At 36.4% G+C, this 12,501-nt stretch overlaps 1 protein-coding gene across 1 annotated transcript in view; it reads right to left on the reverse strand.

Moving 5' to 3' along the window:
- Positions 1 to 4,458: 4,458 nt before the first annotated feature.
- The window catches only part of LOC140141134 (aminopeptidase O-like), a 32,715-nt gene continuing 24,672 nt past the window's right edge, over positions 4,459 to 12,501 (reverse strand). Inside the window, exons 10-12 of the mRNA XM_072162930.1 lie at positions 12,268 to 12,378; positions 10,724 to 10,930; positions 4,459 to 8,610 (exon numbers count right to left, since the gene is read on the reverse strand). Of these exons, the coding sequence (XP_072019031.1) occupies positions 8,428 to 8,610; positions 10,724 to 10,930; positions 12,268 to 12,378 (501 nt within the window). The 3' untranslated portion in view covers positions 4,459 to 8,427. The remainder of the gene's footprint in view (positions 8,611 to 10,723; positions 10,931 to 12,267; positions 12,379 to 12,501) is intronic.

Raw genomic sequence — 12,501 nt, forward strand, 5'->3', positions numbered from 1 at the left:
CCTATGGGTTGATACACCTGCTCAAAGAACAGTTTCTCGGCCAAAAATTGAGTTTTGCTCGTCGTAATAATAAAATACCCATCAAAATGTGAGCTTACAAAAGTTTACCAGGCTTTTAGCAGATATTAGGCGTCCAAATTTTATCTTTCGAGTTGCATAAAATTATGAATGTAATTTGGCATCTTAGTATCCTAGATTGGTGAATGACATTGGACAGCTATTGCTGATATGACTTGGATGCACTCATGAGATGATGTGGGCTATCTACACAATTATTTTGAAACTGGATTAATATAGACCATATAGATCTGGATCAAGTACACAATGTGTGATGCATTACTATGTCAATACATTGATGCATACACGTGGCCTGAAATGAACTGAATTGGTTCGGTTACATTAGAAGTGTAGTATCAAAGTGGGAATTCATCTGGAGTGACAATTCAAAGTTAGAATTTGAAAAATCACTACAAATATTTCCACAAAGTGGCTATAAATGCCCTTACAAATCTGTGCATCGCCCATCAGAAGACTTGCGCTATGCTGAAGCAGACTTGGTAATACTATTACTAATACTGAACTCGGAAGGGCACAATATATCAGGTTTGCCTACCGACCCGGTTTAAACTGGTTTCAGAAGAATTATACAGATAGCCCATTCAAGAAACTGCCTGTTGGATATTTTATGTAATGAAGCAAAGAACCAAATAGGAGAACTCATACCCTGCCATGTTTGATGTCACCCATAGGTGGAAAATGTACTGTCCGATTATAGTTGAGAGACTATTGATGATGAGAGCTAGTTTAAAGCTGTTTAAAATTATAGTGCTTTTGACCTGTTTTTCAATCTTGCTATTAAAACATGTTCATTATTACTAGATTAAGGTCTTTACTGAAAACTGCTAGAGGTACTTTTTTTCTCCACCATGTGTGACAGGCCAATATGGCCAATGCCTACGATGTCAAACATGTGGCTGTAGAAAGTTTTCAAGTCTCCTTTTAATTCTTTGCTTTCACATTGCACCTTAATAATCATCAATTTTAGAAAAATATCAATCATCATCATACTATTACTGCAAGCATACTGCCAATCTCAAATCTTGTAAAGGTGTGAACTTGAACAAACAGCATTCCTGATTGGCTAAAAGTTACATAATTTATGACATTTGAGCCAATCACAAATTTTGTATTATGACTGCTAACATCACAAGTCAAGTTCAAATTAATCACGACGAGTAGACTACAATTGAGTTGAATTATGAATTTCAGAAAATATGAAAATTGGAGCACAATCAAACAATTTTGTAATTACAACTAGAGTTTATTTTAAAAAGACTTCTAATTAACATTCTTTTTTGGCAGTGATGTAGCTATGAGAGTAGAAAGTCAAATCAAATCACCCAATTTTCTCAAGTCTTACATACATGAACAACACAGAAAAACCTGTTGTATCTCTTACTATACCTTGGTCATTATTATTTTTTAGCAAAACTTTACTGTTGTTGTAAATAATAAATGCCTAGTCATGAACACACATACAATTCCTTGTGTTGTATATCAAAAGACTTCCAATTCTTATTCTATGTGCAAAGTTTAACATAATTTGCCTTCGAAGTGATGATGTAACAGGATTAATTACCATAGCAATATAGATGAATACAAATTTTGAATAGATCACCCTGCACTACAATGTGACGCGGTACCTATGCATTGAACCATAGATGTCAAAGAAATGCCGATCACTTGCACCTGTTAGATTAGTATCATTGAAAAGAGCGGTATTGTATTCAATCTATGATTGCAGACAGACACAGGTGATGAGTGCAACCTGCTTGTAGTGCAGGGCAATCGATTAAAAAATTGTATGCATCTATCGCTATGGTAGTTAATCCGATTATTAGATAACTTCGATAGCTATATCCAGGCAGTTTCTTTGATACACATTACTATATAAAAAAAGTTGTAATTTTTTGTGTGATAAATGTTCACACCAGTCATATTTTCACAAAATGTTACCTCTAATTTCAGGTCTTTTATGTTGCCCCACATGCTACTAGAATAAATTTACATATTTATAACTTGTGACTGGACTGAGAAAAGTGAAAATTATTTACAACACAATAGTCCACTTTTCTAGTTTTATGAATACTATCCGACCCATAAAATCCATTCGTTATTAAAAAAAAACAAAGAAAAAAAAAGGTAATTATGTACAGGAATATTAATAATTATTATATCAATCATGCTATAAAATATATATACAAGAACAAACAAAAAATTCATCACATTTTTATAATTTAAAACACCACCAAATGTCCGATAACATTGAAGTTACAACAACAATGACAACGATAATATTTCACCAACATGGACTGTAACTGTACACATCAATTACTTTATAATTAAATTATAATTTATGCAACCAATACTTTCATCATATTAAGAGTTCAGGTGCAATACATTGTATCATCTTTGGGCGGGAAAAAACGTCTGCATCATTGGCCCCTGAACATGTTTAAAGCATAATCTCATATGTAAGCTTTTGGCAGTTTTGTTTTAAACATGTTCAAGGGCCACAAGTACATGGGATGTTTTTTCCTGCCCAATGATATTCACCATTGGGCTATTCCAGTTGAAATCCATACACCCCTATGGAAGACATGACCTTAATCTTCCACACAGGGAGTGTAGATTTCAAATGGAGTCACTAATTAAGGTAACCCCATTTGAACTTCACACCCCCTTTGTGGACGATTCAGGTGATGTCTTCCATAGGGGGTGTACGGATTTCAAATTAAATAGCCCACTGCTGCCTGCTGTTATTTTTTGAACCAAATTGTTATTGAAAATATTATTTTATATTTTAGTGTTCAAATCTTTTGTAATAATCACATATGTTTTTAATACCATACTCACACAAATTAGTGCCCCCTACTAACCAATTACAAAGTTATCTCATTGCAAACAACAAGATTGGGCTATTCCATTTGAAATCCAGACGACTCCTGTGGAAGATTTAGCTAAGATATTCCACAGAGGGAGTATGCGGTCCAAATATAATAGACAATTGGGCAACTTCCATTTGAAATACTCCAGTTGTGGTAGATATGGATAAAGACATATGCAGGGGAAGTATGAGTTTCAATTCCATTTCAAAAACATACTCCCTCTGTGGAAGATGCTTGTTAAGTCTTCCACAGGGGTATGGCAGATTTCAAATGGAATAGCAAAAAAAAAAAATCACAAGGCAGCCATATCGCCTTTTGGCCCCTGAACATGTTTAAAACAAAACTGCCAAGAGGTTACACAGCAGGTATTGCTTTAAGCATGTTCAGGGGCCAAAGGCCAAACGACGAATATTGCATCTGAACTCTTCATATTCAACAATTGATTATTTTTCAAGGAAAGATCAGAGAAGAATGAGATTTTAAAGGGAGAGAAAGAGCTGGAAAAGCACATATTTTTGGGGAGCAAAGAATCATTTTTCATCATATTTTCCTGCATCTCACTATTTTTTCAATTTTTCAATAACAAATCATTCATTTATACTTAGTTCACCTCTTAAGAGACAAGACTCATATCGTGGATTGATATAGAATGGTTTATAGTTGGAATTTACTACGAAAAGGATATAAAACCAAGTCAGATTACTGGTAATTACCACAGAATTAGAGAAGGAGAACCAGGACTTGATCGCCATCTTGATACAGGCATGAAGCAAAAATTGGGGTATTCCGTTTCCCTCGGAATGCGCTCAAGGCAATCGTTGTCATGCTAGCGCAACATGGATGATGGGAGCATTTGAGGGACACACTTGATGTGACCTGCAAGCGATACTTCATATGAGATGCAGAATTGTTTTCGTTCATCTCCGCGCACCATCAGCAAGGGCCCAAATACCCCCAATTTTCTCCCCATAGTTGACAGCACTATTGTATGTGGCGGTATAGGGAGTCCCGGTTCTCCTTCTCTAATTCTGTTATGCAACAATGTTATTATGGAACCTGTTGGTGTACTTTTAACACCCCATTGACAGCTCTATCAATAGAGGTTCAGCAGGCAATAAACGAGAGAGATCAGTGGTTTAGTTTTATTCTTTTTCTTTGGGAAACTGGACTATACATTCAGTTGTGGGCGCCACACCTGCATAAACTGTGATTTGCATATTGCGTTACTAAATCGCACTTTTGTTAATTCTTGCGGATGTTACAAAAACCAAATAATTTACGCCCAAATGAAATACATATATATAGCTTGATGTCAGTCTAGGCAAGAATTTTCAACATTGCAGCATTGATTAAATAAATTTCTGTGATTTGAATCATCTACAGTCAATAATTCATTTTGAAATTTCATTTTTGGTGAAAAAGAAAAAGCCCCAAGCTAAATAAATTAGTTTGTTTGGCTTATAATTAGCAAAAAAAATGAGACTCGTAACGCCGTGAACTGATCCCGGGTACTGATATAGAATGGCGTGTACCCAGTTACGTAAAGCACTTACGCTATTTGTGTTCCGTGGCTGATGCTGGCTTTCGTTACTTTATTGATGCGCGCAATTATAAGCTGAACAAACTTTAGTCAATTTGAATTACATGTACAAGAATACGAGGTTGATACATTAAAATTTTTCTGCCATAACGAGTGGAGGTTAGCTTTTTGTTAAGAATTAACAGGATTAAGTATTAAGATTTCTGAAATAGCTGTACACAAATTTGGATTTTTATTATAAGATATGTATATATTAATTATAATAATTTAACAAGATTCACCTTGATTATTGGAAAAAAAATAAACACTTGTTTATGTACATCTGTCCAAAATGGTTTTTTTTAATAAATACTTCCATATTAAAATATTTCAAAACTTTCATATAAAAGATCTTTGATAATATTGGGCATAAAACAACACATTTTCATTGTTTGGGTCCGACACAAGCGATGATTTGAATTTTGCACTGATTTTTTTATTATTATTATTATTTTCGAACAATATTTTCAAATCTTTTCTTGAACATTCACTATAGTGGTCCTGAGAAGATCATCACAAAATTATTTCAAGGGTTTAAGACCAGAAGGTCCTACAATAGCTGCCCTATAGACATTTAGATAATTTCTGAATTTTATATATGTTGTACAGTGTACACATCTAAATGTATGACACCTGGCAGCTATTATTGCAGATAGGGCTATCTTGTCCTAAACCCCCGATGTCTACTTTTATCTCCTATAAACAATATCTTATGCTAAAAATACATAATGAGGGTTTAGGAAAAGAATACCGTATCTGCAATAGCTGCCAGGTGCTATATTTTTAGAATGTGTACAATACAGAATGCTGAAATTGTCAAATGTCTATAGGGGAGCTATTGCATATAGGACCTTCTGGCCCATATCCCTCGATTTACTGATCATTCAAAATATTCATCCAAAACTTCCAAGAAAAAAAAACTTGACACACGGGATAACGAAAACAATTATACCAACTCTGCAAAATTAATAATGAAATGTGGCAAATAAATATTTACATGGTCAAATTATTTTGGAATTGATTTAAACATTCATGGAAAATACTGGGTTTTGCAACTTTCGTGTTCATTCCGGATTCGGACTATCACCTAAACAAAAATTCATTCGGAAAACGAACATGTCATTCATCACAGCCTGGACTACGAAGTATAAAAAACATAAAATGCTACAAGACCCTCTTCATTCATTCACTCTCTTTGCTATAATCAATTTTAATTTAATAACTCTAGGTCAGATTTTCGTAAAATAAGTAAATAAAAATATTCTAGTCTTCGGTAAAATCTGCAAGACCAAGCAATGCAGAAGTGCATCTAAACCCTATATTGTGACAGAGGTTAACAGTGACCAATAGACTATTATACACTGGCTAGCATACAGTTATATTTCAGTAGCTCTATAATTCCGTTCACTATAAGATGAAACACAACCTACGTCTTCTTTGGCTCTTACCAAAGTGATTTCCACCCTCATCTTGAATAAACTATTGCTACTTATGCATGTAAACCATGAACTTTGACCTTCTGCATCACTGTCCTTGACAAAGGTCATGTTCCATCTCGGAGTGAACAGACTCTATTAATTTCCATTACACAAATCATACATTCACAAGGACATCATTATCATACAATTCTGTAAAAAATCCCACATTTTGTACATACAATATACACTTGCTAAGACAAAAATTCCCCTTTTCCACTCTTATAATCATTTAGACAAGACGAGATGCAGAAACTCTTTCTATTGCAATAATAATAATGGAAAAATGGAAATTTTCGCACTACATTATTTTTGCGCTTTACACATTTCAGGCAGCTACCATGAAAATAATGAAGCTTAGAAAAAAGTCACAAATTTACAAATAATTGAAACTCTTCAAAATTGGCAAAGCGCAAAAAATCAATTGTGCAAAAAATACTTTTACAGTAGTTGATCCACATTGAATAAAAATGAAGCTCACAATGCACAAACATTTTTGCGCAAAAATTTTTACACATATAACTTTTGTGCATGGCCATTTTTTAATTACTTCGCTAGTTTTTAATTTGCAGTTTTGAGTATTATCAGACTTATTCATAAAGCAACATATTTGCATGTTTTTATTTTTCGTGGCAGCTGTGTCGAGTGGGAAAAGCGTAAAAATTAATGCTCTGCGAAAATTCCCACTTTTACGGTGTGTCCCATCCACCAGTCCCGGTGTTTTTCGTTGACCTTATTACCAGAGCTTTATGTGACACCATGTCACAAAGGACCCAGATGTCACAGACACATCTGATTTGTGGTGAATTGTGACAACATCAGCTCAAATCCAAGATTGTTTAATTTGTAACCATCCACCACCAGTATTCCCCATAGGCACAAGGCTATTCCAGTTGCAATCCATACACCCTCTATGGAAGACATGACCTTAATCTCGCACACAGGGGGTGTAAATTTCAAATGCAGTCACCCATTCAGGTAAGTCCAATTGAAATTTTGTACTCCCTGTGTGAAAGTCATGTCTTCCATAGGGGGCGTATGAATTTCATCTGGAATAGCCCATTTCAGAGGACAGTACCTTAAATAATAACCATGATGACATTACATCAATGGTCCAACCTCCCACTCAGAAATAAAGTGCAGCGTGAACAAACTGTTGATGTGATGTCAGGAGTAAGTTCTGAAGCCTGAATGGCGTCGCATTCCAAAGAAGAAGGTGCGTTACACACCATTTGAGGCAGATGGTTAAACTGGATGGTTCTTAGTTATAAGCACATCAAAAAAAGAAAGTCCCCCACTACTTTGAGTGGCCTTTTACCTTTGAGCACAATTAACATAACGGAATAATAAAATTGATATGAACATGTGGAGAAATTTGTTAGCTATGATATGATACCAAAGATATCTTACACTTCCCACAATGCATTTCTTCCATTTCAATTTACTGTACTGATTTGCTATCTGGTGCAACATGGGTTGATATGACAAAATGTACCCAATAAACAGAGTACATCCAGATATTGCAAAATGTGTTATTTCTTGACTATCAACCCATGTTTAGCCAGTCTATTCTCAACATAAAAACAAACGAAATCTGTACAAAGTAATAGGAGTGTCCATTAATGTAATGAGGTGATGCATCATGTTGCAAAGGATTCTGGGAAGGGTACAATATGGCATAATACCACATTTGTGTAGAAAGACATCCGAATAATTAAGAAATTAATGATTGAATGAAATCTGGAACTTGACTGTGTTAAAGGATATGTGTTAATGGGTATCACCCATGCATAATGCCTTCTTAATTAAAAAAAAAAGACCACGGTCAGAGATAGCTTTTACCGATCAGTGACGCACTCTTACCGCCACTCACTGCAGGTGAGTGGAACATGTTGCGGTATGCAATTTCATACGTATAATCTGTTTGCATTTGCAACTTCTAAAGTTGTATCAAATGTCATTCAAGTGTGAATTTCCTTACACACAAGTGTGGTATCAAACTAAAGCTTACAAAATCCTCCAAACATTCATATCAATGTTACTGATTTTATGTTAACTGTGCTTAAAAAGTAGTGGGGATTTTCTTTTTTTAATGTGTTTATACGTCAGAATTTAAGACTAAGTGTATATGATCCACATATATAACACACTTGGATGGCGCCAAGCTATAAAAATCAACATTACCAGCACGCTTTCTGTTAGTGTACACATTACACCACATATTCCTCAATTTTTACACTTAAAAACAATTTTGCACCACAATTTCTTACTTCACATAAATATTATGTGTACATATCCCACACACACATTATGTTGGTTGTGTGTACAAAATAAACACAAGAAACAAACAATACTCTGTGTGATTATTACTATAGAATTGCTAATGCACAGTGACATTGGTATAACAAGCGCCCTCTTTGGAAATCTATCTCTTTAACTTCTCGTAGAGGTACCCATTTGTTTTGTTACCGTAGAGCATTTGATGTACCGTGTTGTAGCACCCCCTGTCCATCTCCTTGGAGACCGCCTGGAAGCAGACTTCAGCTAGAAATTGCTGTACAGGGTCCTCGTGGGCCATCAGCTCGCCGTATAAATACACACCCATTGCCTGGTGAATAATGATAAAAAATAAAAAGATGACAGAGGTTAAAAATAACTTCAATTGTGTAAAAAAGGTCAAAGAATTGTAGTTTCATGGGAACATAATAGAATGTACTTTTTACAATGCACTTTTTAGACAATATATTGTTTGTACTGCAAAATCACAAATGTGGAATTTTTACAGTAGAAATTTCAATTGAATGAACACAGCCTGACAAACGTGATGATTTTTCGCATACACTGCGCTATGTACGCCAGCATGTGTGAATGTGTGTGCGTAACTGGGAAGCGAATCCGCATATTCCAACTCACTCATGATTGGTTCAAATTGTATCCAAGGTCGTGCGTTCATGTTGTAGTTTGAAATACGCGATATATGATCACCGTTGGATCGAGTATGTCTGTTGAAAGCTGTGTTCATTCAATTGAAATTCCTACTGTAATTGGCTTATTGAATATCATGTCATATTGACATATAATTCTCTCAATAACAAGCCATCATGTGAATCTATAGCGACTCAATTCTTTTTACACAATAAATATTCTTGCTCACCCATTCATACCACGATGTATGTCTCTACATAGCTTGAAGGGGTCTCAACCCTAACTCGTATAATTTCACTCGCTTCCTCCTTAACTGGTCCTCATAAACAATGTTTTATCTCTCTTAGCTATCTGCATAGAGATACCTACACTTTGTCTCACCTCAAGACACCTTTGGTCACCAATTCGCACCAGCCTGCACTCAACATTGTTTGTGCATAGCTAGGTATTGGCCTAGACTTCTCCGTAGTCCACTTGCCCATGTTGCATACTCTGGCTATACATAAAGCATAAAACTCTGATTTATATTGATTTTGTGTGCAACTGATAGATTTTCACATCTGTATCTGATCTTTTCAGTCACCGCACTCCCTCTGTTTATTAGCTTCCCAAGTGGACTACTGACTTTGCCTTGCGGTTAAGATTTTTAACACAGGACTCTATGGAGAGTTAGGCCAATTTCTGGCCTAACTAAAATTGGCCATGATGTAATGCATCTTTAAATGGATCTGCCTTGTGATTGGTCGCCCATATCTCGCTATGGTTTAAATCTTCCGGGCCCGCGCCATTACCATTAACTACACCGTACACAACTGTCTGTGGTATTTGCGGCGCTTTTGTGTTGACGCGAAGTTAATCTCTCATCAAACATCTAGCTGGCCTTGTACTATACCATGCTTAGTACTTGTGGTTAATGGACTGATAAACAAGTATGCTTGACAGTGTGTTTTAGAGAGCAAAGTCCGGGGTAAAGTTCTGCTTAAAATTCAAAGTCCATAGTCGGATTTTCGGTGGTTCGCTATCAATAAATTGGTAGATTCCAAAATCAGAATTGTTCAGTATTAAAGTGCGCCATTATAATTATGCAAGATAATGTTGCATTCAATTACTTTTATTGTCACTAATCATCTGATATTTTTAACTCTATGCCCATTTTACTCTTGACTACTTTACTTTTAATAAACATCAGTATAATTTTTAGTTCAACGAAATGGGTTCATCATAACTAAAAATAACATATTTTTAATAAAATTTGACTATGGCATAGTCTAGGTATCGGCCCTTCATCCCTGTATTTTACTCCCCCCTTACCTGGTCCTCTAGAAGGAATAGCCTAATATCCCCATAGCCATCTGCATAGTAATGCTTGGTCACCAATTCACACCATCTATGCCTGGATTCAGGATTAGCTGTACACAGCCTGTAGAGGGTCTCAGGCCCTAGTCCCTCTCCCTTATCCCCTTATTTTACTCCCCCTTACCTGGTCCTCTAGAAGGAATAGCCTAATATCCCCATAGCCATCTGCACAGTAATGCTTGGTCACCAATTCACACCATCTATGCCTGGATTCAGGATTAGCTGTGTAGATCTCAGCCCCAGTCCCTCTCCCTTAGCCCCTTATTTTACCCCACCCCTTACCTGGTCCTCTAGAAGGAATAGCCTAATATCCCCATAGCCATCTGCACAGTAATGCTTGGTCACCAATTCACACCATCTATGCCTGGATTCAGGATTAGCTGTGTAGATCTCAGCCCCAGTCCCTCTCCCTTAGCCCCTTATTTTACCCCACCCCTTACCTGGTCCTCTAGAAGGAATAGCCTAATATCCCCATAGCCATCTGCATAGTAATGCTTGGTCACCAATTCACACCATCTATGCCTGGATTCAGGATTAGCTGTACACAGCTTGTAGGTCTCCTTGAGTGATGCTAGGGTCTTGCTACTGATGCGGTTGTTAAGAGTGAGGAATTGTTCCATCAGTAGAGTTAGCTGGTCTGGCGAGAGCTGAAAATTGGATAATCACATAATCATAGCTATTAGAATCAAATTTTTTTTTTAAAGTGCAGTGATTTATAGCCTGGACATTTTTTCACAAGCCTCAGCACACTTTACAGGTTGTTGCTGACCACAACACCCCTATAAACCATTAAACAACTCAGAGACTTTGCCGCTTAGGAGCGCACACCCTAGACATTCCACAATTAAACTTCGCAGCCAGGATCAGCACCCTGAGTTTTGTATGGGTTTCAACTAGACAATTCTTTTTGTCTATCTCTTCCATAGCACTCTGTAACTATTGGCAAAAGGAATCATACAAATGGTTGTTAATACAACATCCTTAAAACTGGGGCCTTTAAACCATTTCCACCCTGATGTGGCATTGACGCCAACGCGTTGAGGCAGCTGTTTCGTGCACACATCTATGTGGCGTCTTTAAGCGTGTGCGTGTGTACGCCAGCGCTTTGAACACTAGCGATTTGAAGCTGCGGCCACCAAAATATGCACTGACATCACTGCCACATCAGGGTGGAAAAGCATAACAATGCAAACTCCTTTCACTGAAATTAATAAATTTCCTGAAAAAAAAGATTGTTTTGTAAGGCACCAGCAACAAATTGGTTCGATCTTTGGATCGACCGTCCAAGCTGCTTCTATGCCTCTTATTAATGAACTATCAACTAACTAATCAGAATTCACGCTAAATTTATAATTTGTATTCATGTCATACTCTATTAATGATTTCAAAATGCATTGAATTTGAATGCATTTTGATATCATTAATAGAGTATGACATGAATACAAAATATCAATTTTCATATTAAAAATACAAAACATCTTGAATTTTTTTTTTTTTTTTTTTTTAGGTCAACCATGAATGATCCTAGCATCTAGGTCTAGGTCCAGGGACACTCCAAAACCGAAAAAAAAATTAAAATTAAAATTTTTTACAATTTCTGGAATTTTTCAAAAAATGGGGGGTAGGACTATACTTGAACGTGGGACTATACTCGGACGAATACGGTAATTGATTTCATAAATAATAAGGATCGGCCAAGCATTGATGGTCGATCGAAAGATCGAAGTAATTTGTTTCTATTGCCTAAAGGTCCGTTCATACTACCACCGCATTTGCGATGGCGCGTTGCTTTATGATGCGGTGCGTTGTCGATTGCAAACTACTGCATTGCGATATCGCAATGAAGTTAAATACATTTTAACTTGGAAATGCGACGAGTTGCGTTGAGTTGCGGTAAAAAGTAATCGATATATCGGCATCGCAAAGCAACGCATCGCAAATGCGGTGGTAGTATGAATGGACCTTAAGTGATGTTGTTTCATACCTTTTGAGTTGGTAATGGTGGTTCCACTGCTGGGATGTCAATCTTGGGTTTCTTCTTGCTTGGTTTCAGAGGTCTCTTGTGGTATCTGTCAATATCCAGCCATTTCTGAAACTGTACAGGAAGGAAGACATTGAATTATGATGTTTGTCCAATTTGTGAGAGCTTTGAAGCTCAGTGAATAAAATTGCAAAAGTATATTGTTGTGATTTCTGCATACTGACAACAATATCCTGA

Source organism: Amphiura filiformis, chromosome 19 (genome assembly GCF_039555335.1).
Source record: "Amphiura filiformis chromosome 19, Afil_fr2py, whole genome shotgun sequence".
NCBI classification, from domain to species: Eukaryota; Metazoa; Echinodermata; class Ophiuroidea; order Amphilepidida; family Amphiuridae; genus Amphiura; species Amphiura filiformis.